General features: G+C 46.3%; 1 protein-coding gene across 2 annotated transcripts in view; it reads left to right on the top strand.

Moving 5' to 3' along the window:
* The window catches only part of SCNN1B (sodium channel epithelial 1 subunit beta), a 36,045-nt gene extending 15,030 nt beyond the window's left edge, over window positions 1-21,015 (top strand). For both annotated transcript variants that reach the window (XM_065560362.1, XM_065560363.1), the window contains exons 4-13: window positions 707-900; window positions 4,547-4,650; window positions 5,312-5,475; window positions 6,462-6,569; window positions 12,444-12,561; window positions 13,640-13,715; window positions 13,902-13,959; window positions 16,522-16,583; window positions 19,643-19,718; window positions 20,247-21,015. In XM_065560362.1, the coding sequence (XP_065416434.1) occupies window positions 707-900; window positions 4,547-4,650; window positions 5,312-5,475; window positions 6,462-6,569; window positions 12,444-12,561; window positions 13,640-13,715; window positions 13,902-13,959; window positions 16,522-16,583; window positions 19,643-19,718; window positions 20,247-20,627 (1,341 nt within the window). In that variant the 3' untranslated portion in view covers window positions 20,628-21,015. The remainder of the gene's footprint in view (window positions 1-706; window positions 901-4,546; window positions 4,651-5,311; window positions 5,476-6,461; window positions 6,570-12,443; window positions 12,562-13,639; window positions 13,716-13,901; window positions 13,960-16,521; window positions 16,584-19,642; window positions 19,719-20,246) is intronic.
* The last annotated feature ends 6,517 nt before the right edge of the window (window positions 21,016-27,532 follow it).

The following is a 27,532-nucleotide window of genomic DNA, read 5'->3' as shown; positions in this document are numbered from 1 at the left end:
TAATCACACCAGCATAAAACCAGTTTGTTTCACTTCTAATCTTTTGGGCCTAATCCTGCCCCAGGTGACACACCCGGGACTCTGGCTGCAGTCATTCATTAGGGATTCTGAGGGCCCCCACCAGGATCAATGCTCAGGGCTTGTGTGGATGAACAGTTAGTGCACAGCAAGCTGGTGTGTAAATCTCTCTCGCGCTAGTGTACTGCATACTGACAGTCTGCTTGGACTCTGCTCCCGCACCCGGAAAGCTCCTTAGTACACTGCTCTCCACTCCATGGGAGTAGCGCACTAGGGATCTTTTAGTACACAGTAGCAGGGTCATGTGGTAACGGAGCTAGGTGCAGCCGACAGCAGATGGGTTCCAAGGTGAAATTCACCTGTCGTGTGAAGGCCAGATGCACCAGGTCCACTGAAGCCCTGCCCTGGGGACCATGGGCAGAACTGCACTTAGATGTCCTTGCTCTGCAGAAAGGGTCTCCATGCCAGCCATGCAAATGCCCATGTGGGCAGTGGTGATGGAGTGGGCTGGGGGGTGGCCACAGGATTTACATTCATGTATGCTGTGACCCCCATACTCTGTGAATGCTACAGAGGGCCACAGTCGCCACTCCAGCCTGTAGGTTATCCCATCCCTCTGAACACAAGGCCAGCTGCCTGCTGGTTGTCTGTTAGTTACACATTAAAATCTAACTCCATGTGTCTTCAGTGCCACCACAAGGACATCCCCCAGTGCATGTACTGGAACTTCACCAGCGCAGCCCAAGCGGTGACAGAATGGTACATTCTACAGTCCACTAGCATCCTCTCTAAAGTCCCGCTGCAAGAGAGGATCAGGATGGGCTACCAGCCAGAGGACATGATCCTAGCATGTCTGTACGGGGCAGAGCCCTGCAGCTACAGGTACGTGGTGGAACCCACTGAACTTCTACTTACTCTCAGTGTCACTTGAAACTATACAGGGCAAAAGAAGTATGAAGCTCTTCGGAGCAGGGACCACTTTCTTCTTTGTCTGTACAGTGCTGAGACAATGGGGTCTTGGTCCTTGACGGAGACTCCTAGATGCTGTGGAAATATGAATTACTACTACTACTATGAATTATTAAATCATGTACGAGCCAGGGTCTCACACGGAAGTGTGATTCCTGCTCTTTTTATTGTTTTTCTAAATATTTTCATTGTACAGAATCAAGTCCATAAAAGGTAAAGAAAAATGTTTAGATAGAAGTCTATATTAATCTGTAATAGAAACAGCACAAAGTCTCACTCCTTACAGCAGTGAATTGCACTTTGGCTTTTATCCATCCAGTATTGCTGGGTGCTCATTAGCCTGACTGGAGCAGGGATCGCAAAACAGAATCTCAAACCAAATTATTAAATGGCCTAAACTTGAACTAGGTACCATCGCAGCTTCCCCATTTGGAGAGTTACTGGATCTCATTTGGTTTACATGGTAACCAGTACCTGGTAAAGCCTCCAGCCAAAATGTAAGGTAACTTCTTAAATAGTTAGTTATTTAAAAAAAGAAAAAAGACACCTGAGTTCATGCAGCAGCTCTATCTCGGTGATCCCAGCTAGTGGAGAGCCTCCACTTGACTCTCTTTCACAATGAGAGTGAAGTGCAGCAGGGGAAACAACCCATATAATCAGCTTTATGGCAGAATATTTTTTAATTAAAAAAAAAAACACCTCAATTAAAAAACTTGAACCTCAAAGACCATTGGCCTGACCGGTAATTAGTGATGGACAAAGCTACTGCGATAGGCTTCAGGGGGTGGCTGCTTCTCGTAAGCTTTTCTCAGTGAATCATGAGATTGCCAGTGCTCCCAACGTATCCCGCAGGATTTCTGGTTGTGATCCCAGCTGCAGTGGACATGCAGGGGCAGAGTAAAATATTCTCAGGATGGGGTTGGTTTGAGTTCTAGAAGCAGGTTCAAGTTGGTCTTTATTTGATCTGAGTTTGTTCCCTTTCCCTGCTTATAGTGTCTCATTCTTGTCCACAGGCTCCAACACACAATTAGAAAAACCCTCCTGGTGAACTCTGATAGTGCTCTTACTTTAATTACAGGTATAGATTGGCATACTGAGAAGCGAACACTTACGGTTTAGTTGGTAAATCTGGGTAACGGAGATCAATTTTATTCTGAATAGGAGCATTGCAAAGGAATTTGCTGGCAAATATTAGTTGTAATATTTATATTATGTATAATATTCATGTCAATCAATAGAAATGACCCTACGGAGCAAAAGAGCTGACATGTACATGGGCTGCAGGGTGGTTATGGATTAGTTAATATCAACACTACTCCAAGCTCCCCTCCAAATGAGTGGGGACTATGTGCTCTTCACAGCTGCAGGATTAGACCCGTAGCCATTTCTCATCTTCCTTCTTCCATCTGTACAGACTGAGTCATTGAAAATGCGCCTGCGGTTACAGGTGGAGGATCATTTTGGAAGATTTGGAACTAACATAAGCACAAAGACTTTATTACTCTTCTGTCATGGTCTTATTTGTACCCAGTGTCCCAATATAGAACAATGCCAGTGTGTCTGTGTACCAGGTAGAGAGCCTGGGCATTGTCACTGTTTCTTCCTGTCAGCAACAAAGCCAATTGCCCTGGGCATATTCCCAAGGCTGCTGATTCCCATTTGGATGTCAGTGGAGTTCCATGCATGGAGTGAGAGCCGTTACTCTGCAGGGCGCTTGGGCACCAAATGTCCGCTCAGCAGTCTTCCCACACACGTTGATGGCCTTGCTCGTTATTATGAAGGGTTGTATCCTCCACGTGCTCTTAGAGTGGAACCTATATTGACAAGAGTGGGGGCTCCACCTGCTAACAGAGGAGAGACTGTGCGCCAATGCACATGACAGATGTACTTGCCCATCTGTGTTTGAGAGCGTACTAACTTCCCTTGGTGCCAGGAGACCTCGGAGAGGTGCTCTGCTCAGCTCAGCAACCGTTACTCATCCAGCCATCCCTTCTCTCTGCCCTGCTACTGGAGTGTCTGTGATATGAGCACAGGACAGGGCATCAGAGGAGTCCCAATCCCAGCTCTGTCACTGACTCCTCATGGCCACGGACAAGGAACTAAGGCCAATCTTTAAACTTCACAGCCTTAAGCTGAGCACATAAATAAGCGACCTGATTTTCAGAGGGGCCGAGCACTGTCAGAGCCCAATGGGCTCCTGTGAGAGTTTGTCTGAAGAACTAACCCTAGAGCACAGCATGTGGCCCAGTGTAGAAGGGCAAGCCCTCGGTTACACACGTTTTCCTAACACCGGTTGCTGGATTACACACTTCTTCCCTCCCCACGCCTTGCGATTGACAAACCCTCTGTATCTGCAGAACTGAGTGTATGACTCCGGCCTAGGCTGTAACGAGCCCTTCCGGCAGTACTGCTCTGTACAGGACGTTATAAGAATTATCAATAAACAAATAGTTGGGTATTTATCCAAACTGGGCGAGTCAGTTATCACAACCCTAGGGCGAGTCAGTTATCACAGCCCTAAGCCAGGCACTTATTTGGGTGTGCCACACTTATGTCACACTGTAGCATTCAATAGAAAATCACAGGCAGTCTCCTTTCCGTCACATACAGCACGTACCTCTGAGATGCTGGATCTGTGGGCAAGACTGTGTCTATAGCCTGCCCAGGTGAGCAAAGGGGGTGGGTGCTTCAAGCAGCCTTTGCCCTCTCTCTGTGCCAGGTCAGGCCTGGTGCTCCCCTGATGCAAGCACTGCCAGTGGCGCTAACCTGCCCAGAGGAGATGCACCCTGGCTAGCCCCCGTGCTGTGCGGTCACCACGGCTGTGCTTCTAGACGTACTGAATGCACCTTAGGGACAACTGAGGCTCAAGTCACAGCGTCTCCCGTGCAGTTTGTTCCATTCCCAGAGGGAACACCTGCATTTTAGTTCTGTGTTTAAATGTGTGACATCCCCTTCCCCCAGTCTGCCTCTGCTGATCCTGGAAAATACTGTCTTTCCAAGGCCCTCGAATACCATATTCTAAATTCTGTTTGGGTTTTTGGCTAAGTACAACATATCGATGACACCATTTAAGCCTCCTCCCAGTGCTTTAGGGTCCTGTAAGTAAAGCGCACTGAAAGAATTCACACCAGTAAAGACACTGCACCTCCACCTACCTGAAGCTCTGATCTAGCACCTAGTGTATTGCTCCCTTTGCCAGCCAGCACCATGCTTGTCTCAGAAGTAGGAGGGATTTCTATGGGACAATGAGTCTGCGACACTGTCAGATTCAATAGGAAAAAATGAAATCTTGCCATGGAAATTAATGGAAACAACCTTCAAACAAGTCCCACAAAGAGCTGCTGCTGCTATTTTTCAGGAGAGCAATTTGGCTGAAACGATACCACTTAAAAACGGAGCATCGCATACCAAAAGAAACGGTTGTATTTGAGTGTGCAGCAAATAAACAAGCTACCTGTACAGCCCTGGCATAACGACAAGATATCAAAACATGGGATCAATTAGTCCCATGCTTTTACCACCTTAGAAGGTCACACCTTATTGTGCATGATTCTTACAGAAATTTCACCCAGATCTACCATCCTGACCATGGCAACTGCTACATCTTTAACTGGGGAATGGATGAGGAAGCCCTGATTTCTTCCAACCCGGGAGCAGAGTTTGGTAAGTACTAAAACCCCAAGGAACAAAGGAAACAGGAGGGCTGGGAAATGTTTCATCTGCAGCAAGCAAGTTCTGTTACATGTTATGAAGAGGCCAATTTATGGTATCATCTAGGGCTACGACGGGATGGATCACTTGATGATTGTTCTGTTCATTCCCTCTGGGGCATCTGGTATTGGCCCCTGTCGGCAGACAGGACACTGGGCTAGATGGACCATTGGTTTGACCCTGTATGGCCGTTATGTTCTTATGAATGAGTTCTTGGGGGCACAGGGGATGGATAGGGAAATGATAACTGACTGCCAGGATTAGTAAGGGGGTAAACCCCAAAGAGGGTCATAGATTACATACGAAATGGCAAAGGGTAACACAGAATAATGGGATGACTTTAAGAAAAGTACATCTCAGCTGAATACCTGGGAAAACACCCACAGAATCAGGTGTTTCCTTCCCACACACTGGCTGAGTGCAAGAGTCCTTTTCAAAGCATGAACAAGTGTAACAATGGTCAATCTAAGGAGGAAGGAAGAGTCTGTTCTCTTCTCTCAGCGGAGAGGGATTTCCCTGCCTAGTAAGAGAGTTCCTCTAAACATTCCCTTTTTATATATAAACGCTGCATTGTATGTTGTGGGTTTTTGAATATTGTGTTTGGTGCCCACAGGGCTGAAGTTAATTCTGGACATCAGCCAACAAGACTACATTCCCTACCTCACATCTACCGCTGGGGCCAGGCTTATGCTGCATGAGCAGAAGAGTTTCCCGTTTCTTAAAGACCAGGGCATCTATGCCATGTCTGGGACAGAAACCTCTATCGGCGTATTAGTGGTATGTGTGACATTTCATCAGAACAAACCACCGGAGAACAATACTCCTGTATCTGATGGGACAGCAGCCAAGTTTGTTTTCAGTCTTGGCTGAACTGGCTCAATCCAAAAGAGTCAAGTTATCTACTAGCTACAGCTTGGAACATTGTTTATGAAAGATTGAATGCAACTTATCTGGTAACTGCTGTATCGAAGCCAAAAGCCGCAGCTTAGGTAATTGTTGCCTCTTCACTCCAAGTGGCAGCAGCTGCAGGGCTAAGCGAGTTCAGTTACGTTTAACACTGCAGCTAAGGGAACTGGATGGTGTCTTTGGGGCAGGGCAGCTCTTCCTTGCCCCCTTCTTCTCCCTAAGGTGCAGTTACCAGAATGTTACTCGTGCTGACTGACCCTGTCATTAGTCTGAAGAGCATAGTATCATTGTCATTATCATCGTGGTCTTCCTAGAATTACACAGACAGCAGGTGTCCTGTTTCTTTCTGTACGCTCAATGAATAAGGTACTGGTCTTGCTGGCTGTGCCTCTGTGAGCCTTTGCCACGCACTGACTGGGGCTAAGACAACCCCCTCATCATAGAGCCCAGCTTTTCACTCCATCCTTCCCGTCTATGCGTGATAATGCATTTATCACCGGAACCTATAACCTGGGGTTTGGGACAGGGTGGAACCCATGGATCTGCCATTAATCCTCCCCAAGAGACAATGGGATGGGGTCACAGAGCAGTGGGGTCTGAGGAGGTTCTTGCTGGGGAATCCAGGAAGCCCCACGCTTCTGAGCACCAAAGAATTCCAGTTCAGCTCCATGCATTTCCTCAAGATGATGTTCCTTGAATATTGCAACCTGTGGCTATTCTAGCCTCTCCAGGACTGCAGAGATCGGGGAACTGGCAGGATCTGTGTGTCTGAAAGGGTCTTGCACCAAACAAACCTGTGACAGAGAGGAACTATGACTACAGCATACAAATATTTGGTGGGTTTGGTTTTCTTTCAGGATGAACTTGAGCGGATGGGTTATCCCTACAGCGACTGCACGATGAATGGGTCAGATGTCCCTGTAAAAAATCTTTATAACGAATATAACACCTCCTACTCCATACAGGTAAAGGGCATTATTAATTAAAACAATTTAAAACAAAATCTTTTAAGCAATTTAAATTCTTAATTTATATGAACGATTCTAGAGAATAAGAAAGTTAAACGTAATAGATCAGAATCTCTAAAATAACCAGTAAGCATGAACTAAGCACAAGCAAAACTTTTTAAAAACACAAATGAGAGCCCTAATCTTGCAAACACTTATGCATGTCCGTAACTTCATACATCTGAATGTTCCCATTGAGTTCAGTTGGAAAACTCGTGTGCGTGTTTGCAGGATCAAAACCTAACAATTTATCTCGTTAAAGTTATATTAAGCCACTAGGAATTTTTAAATTGCTCAGACAAAGAATCCAGTTCAATGTCATTCTCTGTCACTCAACCTTACTACACAGATTGCTGGGCAGAGTGAAGACGTGGTGGAGATGGTTCTTTTCACTTTATCCAGTTGGAAGCTTTATTTTTTTGCTTTTCTGTAGCTTTCTGCAAAGCCGTAGCCTAGCAAGTTTCCCTTCCAACATTCCTTATGGTTGCACAGAATTCCAATAAGTGCAACTTACAAGCAAAGCAGCGATTTGTAAACTGAAAAAGCAAAATGTTTTTGTTGTGCTTTTGGTCCCTGGAAGAGACTGTGGGAGCTCAGGTGACATGGATGATTATTATACATAAGTCAAAGCAGTCAGAATCTAGAATATCTGTGCATCCTCAAATACATTATACTCCAATACGTCTGTTAGTCTATAAGGTGCCACAGGACTCTGTCGCTTTTTACAGATCCAGACTAACACGGCTACCTCTCTGATACTTGTACATTTTCATTGGATCCCTCCCAATTTTCCTCCCATTTATTTACTTTCAGACAAGCATCCAAAGGCTTGCATGTCTGTCTCTGCCAGATAAAAACTGTTAAGAAGATTGGAGAGAACAGAAAAGGAGTACAGAACATAAATTGATTTCCAGTAGAGTGTATTTTAGAAGAACATGCAAACTGTTGGGTGAACTTGAATGCATGAAGGGGTCAGACCGTCAAGGGGAAATGGCAAAAGTTCTCAGATAAAGTGCAGGGTGCAACAAAATGTGATGTACCCAAATCAGAGCATTAGCAGTAAAGTAATGGGAAAACTCGACAATGAATAAAGCAAAGCTAGGGCCTGCACACGGGGCCCAGGGAAACGAGAGAAATGCCAAGATGGACAAGGACTCCACGTGAGATGTTCTCACCCAGGGAGAGCTTGTTGGCCAGAACAAAACCAAAATGAATGTGGCGAAAGTGCCAGAGAGCTGGTTTTGTGTGTGTGTTTGCAGGATGTCCTAGGGCTTTGGGAAGGCTGGGAGCCCTACGGGACAAGTACCCTTGCAAAGCGTCAGAGAACAAACTCAGGACAGAGCAGGGTCCAGACGGGCAGCGCTTGTGAGCTTTGTCGGTACAGTACGGCCCAATTTCTGTCTCGGGGCTGAGTGTCCCACTGCTGGAGGCCCCATTCCATCCTGAAATCAGAGCAAAGGCAGCAATAGGGTGACTCCAGTCCAAGTGTTCAAAGTGTCCCTTCCTGTTCCCGGCCTAAATGCTGTGTCTGCAATTCACCCGCCTCTAAGGCCACTTGGGTTTCCACGGCCTGCAGCGCTGAGCACGACTCTAGCAGGGCATAACAAAAGCCGAGCAGAAATAGCCCAGAATCGCTGTAGCTATAAATTACCCCTACAGCTACCATAGGAATTGGGCCCTACCAAATTCACAGCTGTGAAAAGCATGTCACAGACCGTGTAATCAGGCCTCTCCCATGAAACGTAGCTGTTGGAGGGGAGGCGTCCTAGCCGGGGGCTCCTACTGCACCGGCTCTCAAACGCTTATACTGGTGACCCCTTTCACATAGCAAGCCTCTGAGTGTGACTCCCCTTAGCAATTAAAAACGCATTTAAGTATCAGAGGGGTAGCCGTGTTAGTCTGAATCTGTAAAAAGCAATAGAGGGTCCTGTGGCACCTTTAAGACTAACAGAAGTATTGGGAGCATAAGCTTTCGTGGGTAAGAACCTCACTTCTTGCTTGGGAGGCGGGGCAAGGTGAGAATTGCCCTGGGGCATGGCCAGTGTGTTAAAGGTGACTCGCAAAGGGGGAAAATGGGTGTGTGACCTTTTTTGCTTCTTTATGAAGGATAAAGGGGGCTTGAAACACTTTTTAAAGAGAAATTATCCAGCTTGACCTCATCCCACATTCAGGTCTTCTCTGCTCTATTTTTCTTACAAGACACTACAGACAACAAGAATTATGGCTTCACAGATACCCCAGAAGTCCTGCTTGAGGGGGTGCGGAGGGAATTTTTATTTGGACAGTTTGAAATTTCTACCTGTGTTGGATAACACCTGTTTCTTCCACAGCTTATAAACAGTTGGAAAAAAAATCTGTTTGTTTATTTAAAATTCAGGATGCCCCAGTCCCTCAAGTAAGGGCTGAGAAAGCTCCTAGTCCATAGCTGGGGCCTCTCTAGAGTCCACCAACAGGACAAGGGTTGACAAGCCTCTACATTCCTGATATTTCTTAGCTAAATCACCAACAGGACAATCTATAGCTTGTTAATCCCACACTTTACTGACCTTTTGTCATTATAAAGCACCAAAAGGCACAAACCAATTTTTGCCTTTGCAGGTCTCCTGTAAAGCAGCACTGTGATATTTACATAGTGTCAATAAGGAAAGAATTTCATTGTTGGATTGAGGGGATAATGTTTGATTTGTGTGTCTGATGATTGACTAAAATCCTTTTATTATAGAACAGTGAGTTAACTAGCCAATGGGCGTGGAGTTGTAATGTAATCCTTACATCTGTGCACCAGGGATGTGCTTTGAACTCAGAAGGGATTATTGAACAATCAGTGAATACTTTACCCTCCAATATTCTAACCGAAGTAGCATGTGATCAGTCTAGAATAACGACTACAGTCTTACAAAGTAGCAGCCGTGTTAGTCTGTATCTGCAAAAAGAACAGGAGTACTTGTGGCACCTTAGGGTACGTCTATACTTACCCGCTGGTTCGGCAGCCAGCAATCGATCTTCTGGGATCGATTTATCGCATCTTGTCTAGACGTGATAAATCGATCCCGGAAGTGCTCGCTGTCGACGCCGGTAATCCTGCTCTGCGAGAGGAGTAGGCGGAGCCTGCCTGCCGCGTGTGGACCCGCGGTAAGTACTTTTAAGTTCGAACTAAGATACTTCGACTTCAGCTACGTTATTCCCGTAGCTGAAGTTGCGTATTTTAGTTCCAACTGGGGGCTTAGTGTGGACCAGGCCTTAGAGACTATCCAATTTATTTCAGCATAAGCTTTCGTGCGCTGCAGCTCACTTCTTCAGATGCATAGAGTGGAACACACAGACAGAAGATATTTATACCTACAGAGAACATGAAAAGGTGGAAGTACGCATACCAATTGTAAGAGGCCAATCAATTGAGATGAGCTATCAATAGCAGCAGAAGAAAAAACTTTGAAGTGATAATCGAGATGACCCATAGAAGGTGTGAGGAGAACTTAACATGGGGGGAAAAAATTCAATTAGTGTAATGACCCAACCATTCCCAGTCTCTGTTTAGGCCTAAGTTAATTGTGTCTGATTTGCATATTAATTCAAGTTCAGCAGTCTCTCTTTGGAGTCTGTTTTTGAAAATTTTTTGTTGCAAAACTGACACCTTCAAGTCTGTCACTGAGTGATTAGAGAGGTTGAAGTGTTCTCCCACTGGTTTTTGAATGTTATGATTCCTGATGTCAGATTTGTGTCCATTTATTCTTTTGCGTAGAGACTGTCGAGTTTGGCCAATGTACATGGCAGAGGGGCATTGCTGGCACATGATGGCATATATACAGTCTTGGGTGGATTGCAACATAAACAGCTACCACAATTCTGGATGGGAAGCTAGTCAAGATTATATGCTTTTCCTTAAGACTGTAATATTCAAGTCTTTCGGGGAAACAGCATGATTACTGCTGTTTTATAGGTATTGAGAGGTTAAAGGTATCTCTGGTCTACGTAGCTGTATAAATGTTATCTTTTGACTTAGGTGTGCTACAACTTTAAACTGCTAAGCACGCTGCCTTCTGCAGAGACAGGCAGGCACAACTGCTGACGCCTGTGACGGGAATTAAACACACAAACGTGGCTCTCTCATGGAGGCTTCACTTTTGTTCTTTCATTATCTTGTTTTCCTGAAGTGAAATAAATTCTTTGAGATTGAAAACTCAGGTTTGGCTTTCACTAGATGGAAATGCAAATTCGCCCCAGGCCTGCCTTTTGCTTCAGAATCAAAGAAGGGAGAGAAAGCGGGACTGTTTGCTTAGCATGTATATTGTGCTTTTCCTAGAGTTTGTTTCTAACACTCCCAGAGGCTGTAACGAGGCACAGTGGGATACCAGAGAACTAAGGGATATTTAAGCAGAACATATTTCCTAATAATGCTAAATGTCAGACTGCGGTGGAACAGCTTGCTAAGGAAAACAGCAGAAGCCCTTTTGCTTGAGTCAGTTGCAGCTGGATTGGAGATTCACACACCCGTCCCAGGCAGGGCAATGGGCTAGATGGAGTAGTAGGCATTTCACATTCCTAACTTCATATAACTGTTTTCATTAGACCCCTTTACATTCATTTTAAAACATGTATTAAATGTTTAACTAAGCAGATGCTTTAAATGACACCATCAATACGTAATAAATAATACTTAGCTTAAAGGTTTCTAAATTTTGCCTCAATCCATCTGTAATGCACATCTCCCAAGGGACATTTAAAGACCTGTCATCAAAATGGAACTGTTTCATTGCCCTATGACTATTTTCTAGTAAAGTCCTTAGACATTTCCTAGTGCATGGGAGATATGACCCTTCATTCAGCTGGAGGTGTTGGATTTTTCTCTTTTCTTAGTCTCCACTTTGTTCTCTTGCTCCTTCATCAATTATCCCAGTCCAGTGTCTTATGGGCATCATCCTGCTTCACAATGGCCTGAGACTGAAAAGCTAATCAGAACGTTGCAGCCCTCGATCATAGGGTAAGCTGCACCCATGACTATCTCCAGGGAAGGATGTGGACGGGTAGAGAAGAAAATTCAGCTTTCTGAGAGCTGCTCCCTGTAATAAGAGCTTTTAAATCATTCACATTTTAATAGAAGTTAGAAGGATTTTGAAAAATGGCGTCCAACACCTAGTCAGGAATATTATCCATCTACGTTCATAAATCAAAGGAAAATAAGAATATGCCATATAAGGCCAAGAAACAATGTCAAGGTCCATAAGTTTAGTTTAACTTTTTATTTCAGTTTGGAAACCCCATATAATGCGCCAGCAACCCTAAATAATCAGTTTGGTGTGTCACTGGAGGCAAGCTGCTTAAGCTCTCTGAGACTCAATTATTCCACCTGTTAAATGGGGTTACTACCATTTACGCCCCATGGGAAAGAGCTCTGGGATCACTAGATATCCAAGCAGTAAAAGTGCAGAGCAAAGCAAGCTGAAGTTCTAAAGCAAAGATTTAACAGCTGGGAATTGTAAACCAAACATTTGCTACTACTGAGTTCCATCGTCTGCCAGGGCATTCTGATTTGTACCCCTGCCGTTTAAAGACCAAAATCCCTTGCATCATGCTTATCACTCCACCTGTAAGAACTATCAGCCTCAAGTCACACAGTGCAGTTCATCTTGTTAAACCAGCTAAACTGGCTCCCTGAGTTACATTAGCTTTTCCTAACATGAGTCTCCAAAATCTTCCATTCATCGCAGGAGGAATAGGCCCTTTGGGAGCCTGGTAGGAAGGCATGTGGGAGCGGTGTCTGCACTCCTTGATGCATTGATCAGTGTGAGAGCATGTTCCAGTTCTAACTGGCTCCTTGTCCCCTCTTTGCAGGCTTGTCTGCGCTCCTGTTTCCAAGCTCAGATGTTTGAAAATTGTGGGTGTGGGCACTATCTGTTCCCTTTACCTGAAGGGGTAAATTATTGCAACAATGAAGATGATCCAGACTGGGGTAAGAACATGAAGTAACAAGGCCCCATAATGCGTCAGGGAAGGGATCGGAAACGCACAGGGCTCTGTCAGGAGTATTTTAAGTAACTGAATTCAAGGCTTTGCTTGTCTGAGTTCTGCAGTGGCTCTGTTTGCTAACCAGGTGGATAGCGAGGGGGGAGGCAGAGCTTTAAGCTCTGGCATCAGAGTAAGAAATCTCAGCTTCCCTAGCAGCCAGGGGAGGCTCTAGCTTTTTTGCTGCCCCAAGCACGGCAGGCAGGCTGCCTTCGGCAGCTTGCCTGCGGGAGGTCCCCAATCCCGCGGATTCGGCGTACCCACCACCAAATTGCCGCCGAATCCTCGGGACTGGCGGACCTCCCACAGGCAAGCCGCCGAAGGCTCCCTGACTGCCGCACTCGCAAGGACCGGCAAGGTGCCCCCCGCGGCTTGCCGCCCCAGCACACGCTTGGAGCGCTGGTGCCTGGAGCCGCCGCTGATAGCAGCTTAGTTGAAGGCTGCTCACACAGAGGTGGCCAGCTGGTAACACCCAACACGGTGTGGGATAACAGGGATTTCTACTCTCTGCTATGAAGTGAACACAAACCACCACACTGGCCTTGTTGCATTTCAGGTCTCCTAGCCCGGAAAGGTCAGCACTTCTCCATGGGTTTGTACAGAGCCCCAGATAAATTTCCCCCTTCAGTACAAGGTGGCACAGAGCAGATGTAATCCTCAGTGCCCAATTGTGTCTGCTCTGAATGTTTCCGAGTGCTGCAGTTCCCTTGTGACAGACATGCATAGAAAAGGGATTGTAGTAAAACAAGGGCATTAGTATATTCAATGAGGTTCTATTTCAAGTGACAGCCCATGCTACCTACTGGAGTGATGAAGATCTATTTTACGTAGTACAGTGCTGCATAATCAATCTGTTAAGCCCTTAATAATAATAGATGATGTAACTTTTTGCAGACAGCTAAGAGTTTAACTGGTTTTGATTAAATGGTTTACCAAAAACCCAGAAGGTTAAAGGGGATGCAAATTTGTGCAGCAGCAAAGTTCTCATCTGAAAGGATTGTTTGCTTTTTGTTTTCACCAAACAGCATATTGCTATTCTTCACTGAGATCAAGTATAAGACACAGGCAGTTTTGTATTGACTCTTGTAAGGAAACATGCAAGTAAGTACATGAACTCTCTCTGGCAGCTCTCAAGGTGGAGGGAATCCTGCGTTTCATCGCTCCGTGAACACTGATCTTCTTAAAATCTGAAATCCTTTTTGGGGTGTTTGAAATCAAACTCAAGTTCTGGTGATTTCAGAGAAGTGAGAAATTCTGTGTATTAATGTTCGTGTGTCTTCTTTCCAGTGACACTCAGTACAAGATGACCATATCGATGGCAGACTGGCCATCTGAAGCTTCCGAGGTAAAGCCAATTTCTAACTTTTAAAATGTAGGTTGATAATGAGATGTTCTTACCCAAGTGAATCCCTCCGTGTTTGAGGTTAACATGTTCAGCTAGGCAACCTCCCTGTCTTTGCTAATTGACACTTGTCAGCACTCAGCAGAGAACAGCCTCTCCAGGCTGTGAAATACAAACAGGGAGGGAGAGCTTTTTCTTTAACAGAATTGGAGCCAGGAATATTGTATCTGGTTTTAAAAAGCAGAGAAGGCCTCAGTTCTTTCACCTAGGTGAAAATCAGGAATAGCTGATAGTTAGAACCATTGGTGTCAGTGAGAGGAGAATCCAGCCCTTAATTATTCATTATTTTAGATGTTAACTACAATGAGAACAATGGCCTCCTCTTTCAAATCAATACCGCACTCGCCTTTGTAGCTCACTGCGCCACGGACAGAGCTGCCCGTCCAAAACTATACAATAGGAACATGGTACAGGACTCCCAGCCGTAACGGAAGTCTACTGTGTTTGGCCATTTCACCCTAAACTTCCTGTCTAGCTGACACACCTCACTATGATCTGCATATTTCACTTCCCCAAGAACAGCTGGAAGCTGCTACAGAAGCAACATGGAACCCTCTCTCAATAGCTGAGAACAACAAAAATCATCCACCTTTGTACTAGATGAAGGAGTTGTCTGATGTAGAAAAGTGTGATAGGACCTCACGGAATAGCCAGTGTGAAAATTCAACATTCCATAAATATATTCATTAAATAAATGTTCAAGTTGCATACTTAAGCAGCCAAAGGTCAGGAAATGTCAAAAAGAAAGTTGCACACTAAGCCTTAACTCTGTCTCTTTATGTATATACGTAGATCTGCAAATCTGCAGATATCCACTTTATATCCATGGTCTATGTTTGCAGACCGCAGATCAGATGCAGATACCAATTTTGTATCCGTGCAGGGCTCTTCATATACGTGACAAGTCTTTAATTGTATGACCACATTCTGTGTGGTCATATGTTTGTATGATCACATTCATACAAGATTTTCGATGAGATTTTAGATGGATGTAACATCCTCTAGTCTGTGCTACTTTGTGTATATTCAAGACCAAGGTCTTTTCTCGTTTATAGAGACCTTTGATCAATGTAAGCCTTATAGTATTTAAAAGGCCATCTCTCGCTCTCAGCTGTCCTCAGATTCCCACAACTTCATTAGTCATGGCTGACTTTACAGGGAGTTTTAAATGTGAGCAGGATTTAGCAGGGTTCCAGCAGGTTTCTGAGAGCAGCAGAAGATAATGGAAGAAGTGGTGTCACCTCCTGTGGTACAACCCAGCTTCTGTTTATCTAAGAACAGGTTAGAACAATTATTCAAACCTGAGAGAATGACTCAGGGACTCATTCCATAGCTGGTAAATGCTTCTGCAGAACCGACACTTGCCTTGGTGTCATCACTGGGAAAAGCCGCTCACTCTGGCTTAGCACAGTACAGAGTCGACGTTGCAACAACGAACAGCGCGCCGGGCAACCAGGGAATTACCTGGAGACTCAAAAAAGCAGGCGCTAGACTGACAGCAGATCTACTAGAGCTGTGAAGATCGTATTTGTTGAATACGTTATTCAACACTTTCCCCCATTTTTCTAGGTAGAACCTCTGGGTAATAAAAGTGATTATTCAGAACAGACACAGGTTCTATGATATCGTTCTAATCAGACATGGGAATAGTATTTCTATTTACCCAGCTGGACTCTTCAGAACACCCTTGGCTCCTGTTCTCGGATTTTGCTGACTTCCAGCATACTTACAGATTCTCCTGTTGTTTCTCCTTCCCTACTGTACTTGGGCTTTATTTTCTCTTTAAATGCTCTTCTCCAACACTGATGCCGATTATCCTCCATGCATTTTTAGAGCTCTAGTTTTATTTGCAGTTAACTTGTCTCTCATCCCCACTGGGTATAAAGTTTTAGGTTGAGGTTTCTGTGAAGGGATATGCTTCTCCTGGCCTAAGTCCCCCACCTGTTCAAACTCTAGACAGTTCTCATCTATTGCCGCTCCCTATCCCATAATAGGCAACCCACTTCATCAAACTGGCCCTTTGGAAGGTTTCATTTACTTGAGTTCAGACCCCAAATCCTTCCAATGATGGAAATTTGTCTCTGCTTCCGGTCTGATCCCATTTTCCCAAACTCTCCCTAAGTCACCTCACCACATTTTCTCATCAGTTGAAAACAGTGAAGCTAAAATATCAGGGCCTGTAACATGGACTGATAGAAAATTGGAATCTCTGCAAAATTACTCCTCTTACCATTTCAGCCGGAATTTTCCTGTTGATTTGCTTCTCTGGGCCCTGGTTCTATGGGGTGGAGGAAAGTCACCTGTCTGCAATTCCTATTGGCTGAATCACAAATTCCTTTATGTAGTGTAACATCAATGGTTATTTAGCATGGGCGGGTGCCAGAGGTTCCAGCTTTCTGTGTAAAATTTGTGGACCTTGTAGGTGGTATTTTACCTCCCCCAGAGCACATGCGGCTCAGAGAGAACATTTCCCTTTTCAGTGATGAATCAATTTTCATTTCCTAGGACTGGATTTTCCATATTTTGTCCTATGAAAGAGATCTGTCAACAAATGTGACTCTGGACAGGTGAGTAAAAACAGATCTGAGAGAAAATAGTCTGGGCGCCTATTGCCATTAGGTTAGCTCAGACCTTGACAATCAACCCAAGCACGTGGGAGGAGAGCAGATTCTCGGACATGGTGCTTGCCTGGCCACGTAGGCAGACAGTCACAAAAGCAGCGCATGCAGATACTGTACTCGCCATAGCTACAAACTAGGCAAGTCAAAAACCTGCAACCAGAGTTTAAGCTAAAAAGCATATTGAACACAGCAGGGTCTTGTCAGCTCCAAAGAAGTTTTAACAGAGACCAGGGCTAAAATGCCCCAGGTTTCCAATGTTCAGCACCTGTATGTGCATTGGAGTACGTGTATACACACACACACACCCACCCACCCTCTGAAGGAGCCAATCCAGTCTACCAGGTTGGATGGAGATGGCCGATACGATTTAATAATTTGAACTGAGGCCTTGGACAAGTGGGAAATCTGCACTCGGCCTTTGAGGTGCAGAAATAATCTGACTCCAAACCCAAACTGTAGCTTTGTTTGGAAATTTTCTGACTTTTTTGCATCTGCTTGCACAGGTGCGTGTAACATGCAGCAAACAAGTCATGCGAAAGCTCAGATTGGCCATAAAGGCTGAGCCCAGAACACAGTGCTAGAGGTGGGCTTAAAAAAAAATCAGATGGAAACAGGTCACACTGAAACCAAACGGTGTGAACATTAAGCTCCCTGACACAGGACTGACATTGGTATCACAGTAGCAGTGTCTCTTCCGTATCAAGCCATAAAGCCAGGTGAATTAGACCTCAATGCAGTTAGTTCTAGCCTAGCAGAAAGGCACAAGGAAACTAGTTTGAAGTCTGTGCTCAGGAACAGTCACTTCTCCTCACGCAGAAAACCAACACCTTGGATTTCATAGCCAAGCCCGGCTACTCTGGCATCACCGGTTTACCTGTGTGTCGTGCACATGCGGTGCTGACCCATGGAGTTCAATGTGCCGGACGTTTGTCAGTTGTGGTCCATTGTTGCTCCTAGTGCAGCGTTTCTCAAATGCAGCCACCGTGGCTGTCTGCGGCAACCATTTTCTTGTGGCCGCAGCCTCCTGAGTGTGATTGGGGGGGGGGGAGAGGGCAAAGTAGAGCCCCCTCCCCCTCGCTCCTGGATGCACCGCCCTGATGTTGGTTACCGCGGCTGCCAGCAGGGGTTTGGGCCCTGCCCCGCTCTGGAGTCACCTGGGCACAGTGCTGGAGGAGCAGGCAGCTGATGAGTTCCCCACCTTCCCGGAGGGGCGGGGCGGCTTTGGGCTCCAGCCCTGGGGTAGCAAGCTCCGGGGCTCTGGCCACATGGCTTCAGGCTCTGTCCCGGCTTCAGGCTCCAGCCCCCCAGTGCCTCCCCCAGCCCTCCATCTAGGACTTAATTTGTCCCCAGGCTTGCTAAAGCTGATTAAATCTGCTGTGTAAAGTGATACTTGTATGTTTGTTAATATCACTTTTCACAGCAGACTTACTAGCTAACAAATAAATTACCATGATTTGGCCGTGTCTATGTGCATATTTATTTGGTTTTCCTATAGCTAATTAAGTATCTTAGAAAAAATGTGAGAGCGGCCACCAGCAAGAGTTGGTGGCCACACTTGGAGGCCACCAAAACATTTGTCCCGAGAATCCCTGTCCTAGTGGTAGCAGTTGCATTCCTTGTTTATATAGAATTCCAGCTCCAATTCCTAAGCAGTGTAAAGGATCCGAACTAACAATGTTAAATAGAGAAACTGGTTCCATATTCCCGTCCAGTCTGCATAATGCAGAGGATGCTGCTATGTCCAGATTACAATGGACACGAAATCATGCCATTGTGCAGAATGAGACCATGTGATTAGGTTCTGAGGGAGAAGTGAACTAGAGGCAACCGCCTGGAGCAGACCTGTGACCCTGACTCTTCCCCTGGAGAGTCCCAGTATTAGGTGCTGTTAGCCTGGGGTTATTTGCAGACTTCGGTGTTTTAAACTGTGGCAGGACAAGGAGGTTCTCGCAACTGAAGTCCATTTGCCCAAGGGATGAATACAGATAAAGCTGCAGATTCTGTGCTGAATTAGAGAATGAATGTGAGGCTGGCTGGCCATAAAAGGTCTGGCAAAAATGGATGGAAGTAGCACAATAATAATGCTTGGCGGAGCATGAAAGTAAAACCAGCTAGCTACCAGGAGGTTTGGTGATGTGCGAGAGACCATGTTCTGTGGCAAACAGCAGAGGAACATTAACAAGGCCTTCACGGGAGTTACCCTAACTCTACCATAATGTTACGGTCATAAAATAGATTTAAGAGACTGAGGCAGAAGCGAACAGGAAGTGCCACCATGACAGAGACTTGGCAGAAATGAGTAAGTAAAGGTGATGGCCAAAATTGGCAATTCTAGAAGTGGCGAGAGCCCACGTTGGCTTCAGTGGGAGAGGGGCTGCTTGGCCTCTCTGAAAAGCCAGCTCCGATGTAGGTGCTTGAATATGGATTTAGAAGCCTAACTTTACCACGTCTCTTTTAAAATGGTGGCAAATGGCTACAAAACTAAGCTCCGGCACTTTCCTCAGGAACAGCTCTAAAAACCACCAGAAAATGCCAACCCAGGCAAAACCAAATGCCTCCCTAGCACACAGTTTATGCCCATCCCTTGGCTGCCTCCAGAACAGACCTCAGGGGTTATTCAGATGCGGCAGTCAGAGGAAAGGTTGCTAATCAGCTCCCAGAAATTTGCTCCTGGCAAGTTCCCCCAGGAGTCTCCAAGCACTTCCAATACAGTCATTAGGCAGCTCTGTTCTTAACGCACCTTTGACCCCTTAAGGGATTCAGTTTATAAGGTGCCTGAGAACAAGATCTCTCCCCCAGCAACCAGGCTCACCATTTCTACCTCCTCTATTTGCCAGACTGTGTTTAACAGAAAGAATATTATAACTGTCACCCCTAGTGCTGCTTTGAGAAGCTTGATCCCAAATGCAAGCCCAGCCCCTCCCAGGGAGCACCAGAGTCCAGCTTACACTTGAGTAAGTGCACAGGGCTAGAATTTAGTCTGAATTAATTCTTGTGTCCTACAGAAATGGGATCATCAAGCTAAATATTTACTTCCAAGAGTATAACTACAGAACCATCTCGGAATCTGCGGCTACAACCGTAAGTGCAGTGCCAGGCTCCTGCTTCTAACACACGTGCCAGAGCATATTTCCGTAGCCTTTTCCAGAAGCCAAATACCTGCAGAGTTCCCACTGCAATGACTCTGCCAATCTCAGTCTCTGAGCAGCGTCCATGCAGTGTTTAGAGGTGTCCCTGTCACCTGGACTGAGTGGTAAATGCACCTGCTGTGCTGCTCCATGGGACTGAACTCCTACTCCTCATCAGCACCACCCTCTACAGGCTGGTTCACAATCCCTTCTTCAGTCCTGGTGCTGACCCACCTCCTCCTCTATCCTTGGTTGGGGCGGGGGAAAGCGATGGTTAGGAGCACGGTGAAATCTCCTTTGGGGTGAGCAGCTGCCTTCACATGCCTCTGTGCCTGCAACATGAGGGCCTGAGCTAAATGTTGCAGGTGTGATCTAGGTGTGGATAGTCACCTAGTTAAACGTAACCCCCCCGAGTACACAGCTGCCCAGTTGCTCCTGGGGCTGATGGTAGGCGGGTCCTGACCTCGTTTTCCTATTTCAGATTGTGTGGCTCCTGTCAAGCTTGGGAGGCCAGTTTGGGTTCTGGATGGGGGGCTCGGTGCTGTGCCTCATTGAATTTGGAGAAATCATCATTGACTTTCTGTGGATCACCATAATTAACATCATCAGCTGGTGCAAAGGCCTGAAGCAGAAACGAGCCCGGGCCCAGTACCCAGACACACCTCCGACAGTGTCAGAGCTGGTGGAGGCTCACACCAATCTTGGGTTCCAACATGAGGACACCAACATCACCCCCTGTGATGAAGTTCCTCCCCCTGGAGCACTCCCACCCGAGCCAGGCACCCCACCACCCAACTACGACTCCCTGCGGGTAGACCCACGGGCTGGCATTGACTCGGACAGCGATGCAGAGGCCAGTTAAGAAGCACAGAATATTGCACTGCACTTGGCCACCTGACCCTTGTAATTGACTCGGCACTGGGCTTTGTTCGTTAGGAGAGCGGCCGGGGCTAAAAAGGCCACAAAGCTCATTTAAAAGAAATTCCACCGATAAAGCATGGGGGGGGGGGGGCAGGCATTGACTTTACTGTATAACGTGTGCGTAATTCAATACTGCAATCTATTCCAGTCTAAGACATACTACGGATTTTTTTCAGCAAGTTCCTCCCCCACGCACACTTGTATCTAGAAGGTGCTTCTTTGCATGCTGTTTCTGTGATCAGTAGCTTCTCATGGAATGACGGTGATAAACGAATCGTACTACTAGGTATACAAGTACGCTACCAGAATAAAGGCTGTTGCAATGACAACGGGAAATTTATTACATGGGAGGAAAGTCACAAAGGAAAGACTGAGGGTGGCTTGCAGTAGAAAGAGACTGGGACATCCATGGCATGAGAAGCTGATAGGGGCTTTGCTGTAGGGGGTAGTACAGACTAGAGCCTGTTCTACACACATCTGTTTCTGTACAGCTAGCCTGCAAGTAACAGAACTGAAGTGACCCATCCTTTTTATCCTTTTCTAAGGTCTTCTCCACTCTCAATATTTCTGCCTCCAAATAACCAGCAGTATAAACAGGGACCTGCTCCACACACAAGTGGTGTTGGCTGCTTGCTGGAGCCCTTATGCTTTTTGTTTGTGTTCCTGTGCTCACTGCTCTGATTTTTAGTAATTAGTTTCCTGCAGATGGGCACATTTGTTAATATATGTTAGAGGTAAACAGTTTAGATTCCAATAAAGATACAAGCACGCCTACCCTGGGTGGAGTGGCAGGTCACCTAACAGTATCATTCTTGGCAAAAAACACCAGCTCTCATTGCTGAGTTTCCTGGTGGCAGAGCAGGTGACGCTTAGTGCTTATAAAAAGAGACGCTGCTAGGACAGGATAGGACTAGGTCCGGTGCAGATTTAGGTCAAGCTTCCGTAGGCAGCCAGCTCTGCTACTGCAACAGCACTAGCCCTGCGATTCCATTTTGCAGACTGCCTTAGGGAGCGGGGTTGCAGTGATCTAGTCAGATCTCCATAGGGCACTTGGCAGGTGAGCCTAGGACCTTGCCCTTATGGCAGATAGGAACCACGTCTTGGCGAGGAGGGAGCAGCTCCATGCCACGGCTGCTGCCCCGCTGCCTCTCAACCACGCTGCAGATCTAGCAGCTTTCAGAACTTCAGGAAGAAACAAGATTGTGTGGTCAAGTCCTGAGAGTCCTGGGGATTATCCCCAGCTGCGCAGTTCGCGGCTGTGTGGCCACGGGCGAGTTATCTCCCAGCCCCCTACCTGTAAAATGCGGCTAATACAGTCTCACCTATCAGAGGGGTGGTGAGGCTTTATGTTGAAATCCACAGCTCAAAACTGCTATCAAAGTGCAGTGCTCTGAATTAGACACAAAATGCTCAAGTCCCAGGCTAGCTGGAGACTCTCCATTCCTCCTTCACACAGCCACAGAAGTGATCGTCCTCACACACAGCAGCACAACTGATGTAACAACATTCTAGCAAGACACACCCTAACAATCACAATCGATGACTAGCGCAGCAGGCCCTGGTGGCTGCAGTGCCCAGCACAGTTGTGGGCCCCATCTTACACCCAGGGCTTTGCACTGGAATGTTATTGTAAGAAGTCCTTGGTTTGGAATTCTGAATATTTCCAGTCATGTTCAAAGTACTAAGCCTTGCGCGCTCTGATGATCGATCCATACCGCTAATACACACAATGATAAGGAGCTGCAGTCTGCACAGGCCTGTCTCCTCCTCCCATTCACATTAACCATCTTGGATAAAATATTCGGCCATAGGCACCACATTGTAAACCAGGACAGACAAGTCACCAAGACCACTGAATGTCTGCCATTCTGCCCCAGGCAAGGGGAGCCCCAGGACAGCTTTGTCATTAGCTCCTGAGAGCACAAATTGAATTGGTTTTCCTTTCAATATGAAACAGGATTTAGTGGGAATTATTGTAAATGGGACAAAGTTAGGGATAAGTGACATTCTCTAAAGCCCCAAACCTGCCATGAGCGCCAGATGGGCAGACCTGTCCCCATGCACAGCCCAGGGGCTCAGAGCAAGCATCACCCCCCTCAGAACTGATTACAGGATGGGATTCTAAGAAAAGCGAATGGCTTTCTTCCCACAGCTGGGAAACGGCTCTCTCACCCTTCGTGTTTCCTCGATGGAGCCACTTGCCGTCTACATTTTAAAAAGTTTCTGCCAGTTGGAATTTCCTGCACCTACAATGGGGAACATGGGTAAAAACCAACAACAGTTTTCAAAGAAGTAGAAACTTTCTGCATGCGCTCACTGAGAGAGGAAGAATATAACAACTCAACACAGCCCAGAACATTGAGGACACCTTTTTCCTCCTTAAGACAGACCAGCCCTGAATGTGATTAATTTACATTATAATTTTGGGCAGATTTCTAGTTTCAAAAATCAATGACACCAAAGGCCTTTTCCTGTATTCATAACCTCAATTTGTTAAGTACTTGAGAATTCACATTACAGACCAAATCTCTATTACATCCCTCTATTAAACCATTACTAGAGGAGAGCTGGATAGATGGAAATCTCTAATTTCACAGACTGCAGGGATAAATTGACTAAAAATGAATGAATGGGAGCTACTCTATCATCCTTTCCTGATCTTACCAATTATAGTGCCCTGAATCCTTTCCCTCCTTTTGTTAAAGACAGTTATCTAAATTAGCCACACAATGTGTTTGTTTAAGCAAATGCCCTAAAATCTGCAGAGATTATCTATAGCAAACAAAGCAACATCATGATCTAGGTTCTTAAGAATTTTAATATCTTTTTCCCCTACATAAATGAACATTTACTACAGTCCCCAGCATCACAGAAGTGAAACCGAATTTCCTTATTCTCTCAACCATTAATTTGATGTGTTCTGTTTACGCCAAAGGAAGCTTTTATTTAAGAGAACAACCCTTATACCTCCCATTCATTAAATATATGGAAAAAACAGTCTCTCGGTTATCCTTCCGCATTCCCACCCTTTCCGTCTATACTAGGAATACTTATGGTTTTGACATCTTCAAATCATTGTAATTATTGGTGAAAGACTGTTTCTTGGGCTCCTGAGGAGGAGGCTGGGCGAGTTTGGCAGATGTTACCGGCCGTCCTTTCTATTGTGTTTTCATTTATGGGCTAGAGGCTGATCCGATACTCTGCGCACTAGAGCGATTTCTACAAATACAAACAAAGAAATAACCAGTGCCACATATTACCAGCAGATTTGCAAACGATACAAAACCTGCACGTTGCCACTAATGCCACCTAATCAATATTTTAATCTCATTCAAAACACTGGACGCTCACTCGGAGACAGCGTTCATTGTCAGGTCTAGGAAAAAGGGGCAGGATCTAAGATGTATCCATTATAATCTTCCAACTGTGCTAAAACCAGGAGATAACTAGATTATGTAGTAGAGTCTAATTTTCCAAATACTGGTCTAGCATTCCTGCAACTTCTATTTGCATATCTCATCTAATCACTACATACTTTAAATAATCAGCATTTCAAAAGGAAGCTTCTTATGTCAGTAAATGGAGCCATTCTGTCAAACTTTTGCCTTGAAAACGTGGCATTTTTGCTTTCCATACACAAGGGGAACAGCACAGCTGCCAACCACACTTGACTGAGTAAAGGGCTGAGCCTGCACCTCACTTCCAAGGATCAGATTCCTTATTGTGTGTGAACACTTCCTGCTGAGCTACGTCAGCACCCGACAGGACCGTACCCCAGAACTCGCACCATGCCGGGATGAGCTCACAGCAGTCAGTGAGGGAACACACTCAAGAGGGGTTGAGGCACTTTAGGTCCCCAGGATCTGCAGCAGATGTTTTTAGGGTTAATAAAAGGGGAGTCTGCTGTCCTGTGCAATAAACAGACACACATATGAACCAGCTTCTCACTTAAGTTCTGTTGCTGTTTCCAGTTCACGTGCTTCTTATTCACCAGTTTGTTAGTGTCTGTGGAAGACACAATCTAACAGCAGATGGAGACCAGCCTATTCCAGACAGCCAATTATGTTATCTACGCAGGTGGTGTTGTAAGGAAGAGATCGCCTAGCCCTGGGTACATCGAGAGCAAAGCCATGAGCAAGCAAGTAAAAATAACCAGAATTGGTGACAGGGCAGATGAAATGCAGTTAGGAAACCTGCTCAGGACAGCAAGATCCAGTTCTTACAAGAGCCGTCCTAGCCCTTTACTGTTCAACTCCTCACTCCCCTCCTACCCAATAAATGGGTTACTTCCTTCCTTAGCCAGAGGATGACTCTATATTGCAGCCGCCTTCACAAAGAGTTTCCCTAGAGCCTGAGAGTGCTTCACTCTGCAACCCATGTGGCCATTGCATGAGAACTGGGTAAGTGAACAAACCTCTGGTTCTGGGCCAGTGCGTTCTAGCACGTTTGTAGTAACACTTAGCAGCTTCTCCGCCACAGACCTCCACAGCTCTGTGCAGCAGTGGGCACGCATTGCTCTCCTCATTTTATAGACGAGTTAGTCTAGTCACAGAGAAGCGATTTGCTCAAGGCACCGAGCAAGACACCAGGGAGCTGAGAATAAACCCAGGTCTCCCGATTCCAACTCTGGGGTCCAAGCCACTGGACAATGCCGCCTCAATCATTTGTAACAGCTCCTATTTCATAGAAGCACAAGAGCTGTTCCAGCCCAGGGCCAGGGTGGATTTAGAAGCATGTGGCGAAATCTCGTTTGGCCCCACAATTGACCCAAGCCCATGCCTGACACCACAGCAAGGCAGAGTGCGTGACCCCGGGAGGCCAGCTGCAGAGAGAGGAGACGAGTCTGTTCCAAATCCAGCCCCCACCAAAACAGTTGATGAATCAGGTCCCCTCCAATATAGCATCCCCAGCTCAGGGATCAGCAGCCTTTGGCACGCGGCCTGGCAGGGGAAGCCCCTGGCGGGTCGGGCCGGCTTGTTTACCTGCCGCGTCCGCAGGTTTGGCCGATCGCGGCTCCCACTGGCTGCAGTTCACTACTCCAGGCCAATGGGGGCTGCGGGAAGCCGCAGCCAGCACATCCCTTGGCCCATGCCACTTCCCGCAGCCCCCATTGGCCTGGAGCGGCGAACCATGGCCAGCGGGAGCCACCTCGGCCGAACCTGCAGACACGGCAGGTAAACAAATCAGCCCGGCCCGCCAGGTGGCTTATCCTGGCGGCCCGCGGGCCAAAAGTTTCCGATCCTTGGACTAGCTCAATAAGGCTTGGCCCAGAAGGGGACCGCTGGGCACTACTACAACAGAAATACCAAAAGAAAATCATCGAATCCTAGAATCTCAGGGTTGGAAGGGACCTCAGGAGGTCATCTAGTCCCACCTCCTGCTCAAAGCAGGACCAACCCCCAGACGGTGCAAAAATGCACCATCATGTCTAAGATCCTGCCTAGGAGTAAACATCTGCCATGTTCTCAGACCTTTATTCCTAGCTGGGTGCCTGCAAGGGTTATTCACTCTGCGAACTGCAACAACAGTTACAGCCTGGAAACAAAAAGCAAAAAGTTGCCACTAGACTCCTCACTTTTGAGCTACAAAGCAGAGAAAAGATGGGAGAGGCTCAAATCGTGAGACATTCAGCCCCTCGCACGGTAAATTGGAACAGCATGTTCTCTGGCAGCAGGTGGAAAGTTTACTATTCTCGGCAATGCTGGTTTATAGAGGGTGTTTGACAAACTAATAAAATGAAAAATGTGCTTTAGGTACTTGAGTCAGGGTGTTTACTTACTTGATTATTTCTCCCAAAGGGATCAATAAGAACGCGGAACAGGTAGGTTTGGCTGCCCTTTGCTAATGGGGTGTTCTGTTGGCTCAGCAAGTGGAAGAGTCTGGGCCCCATGGAAGGATACAAGCTAACCAGACAGTCACATACTGCCAGCAGCTCAGTGGCCGCAGAGTTTAGAACAAAACTTTGCATATCGCTGCTCTTGGGCAGGCTACAAAGAACAACCGAGTTCAAAGCTCACCAGAGACTGGAGATTCTCCAGTGTGCTCCACAAACAGCTTCTTTGTTCCAGCTGAAAGGAGAGGCTGCACCATAAGACAAGTCTCATACGCATGCCTGCTGCCCAATTCCTACAGGGAGAGCTGCTCAAGTCAACTTCACTCTTATGCAGATGTTGCCAATCAGCAAGACCATGGGCCATTGACAACATATAGGCCCAGCAGCAAGTATGCTTTGAGGCCTTACCCGCTCGATGGACCTTAAGCAAATAACGAAGGGCCAATCTGCCTGAGGAGAACCTCAAAGTATGAGATTGAGAGGGCAGGAGATAGGGTCCCCAAGGTTTGCAACACTAGAATTCCCTCCTCGCTAAACACTAAAGCACTTCACCACTTGCTTCGTGCCTTGTACCGCTGCGGGAGCATAAGGAGGTTTTGTTTCTGCTCTGTGACACCCCTAAATTTGTTGCCTTGTTACTTAAACTGATGAGGTATTTTTGTTGAGGTGCTCAGACAGTGAGCTCCGGGTGTATAAATTACATTATTAGAGTCTCAGGAGCTGGGGGCTGCTGGAACAGCACTTCTGACCTAGCACACCCTTCCCTGTGCAACTCACCATGAGAACTGGCATCTCCTCTGGAAGGACACAGCACCCCACCCCTGCTGAACTACAGGGACAGGAGCCATGTAGCAGTAAAAATGAAGCAGTGTGAAGTATTGTTTAGAGACCAATATCCTTAAAAGCCACTTGATTCCTTTGTGTCTTCTGATTTCCCCCCATCTTGAGAGAGGTTTATAGGTCTGGTGCATGCTTTTTACTGATCCTGAAAGCTGCCTGGGGAATGAGTGCTG

The sequence above is a fragment of the Chrysemys picta genome, chromosome 10 (genome assembly GCF_011386835.1).
Source record: "Chrysemys picta bellii isolate R12L10 chromosome 10, ASM1138683v2, whole genome shotgun sequence".
Taxonomy (NCBI): domain Eukaryota; kingdom Metazoa; phylum Chordata; order Testudines; family Emydidae; genus Chrysemys; species Chrysemys picta.
Note: the sequence above shows the minus strand (reverse complement) of the source record. Positions and strands in the feature narration are given on the sequence as shown.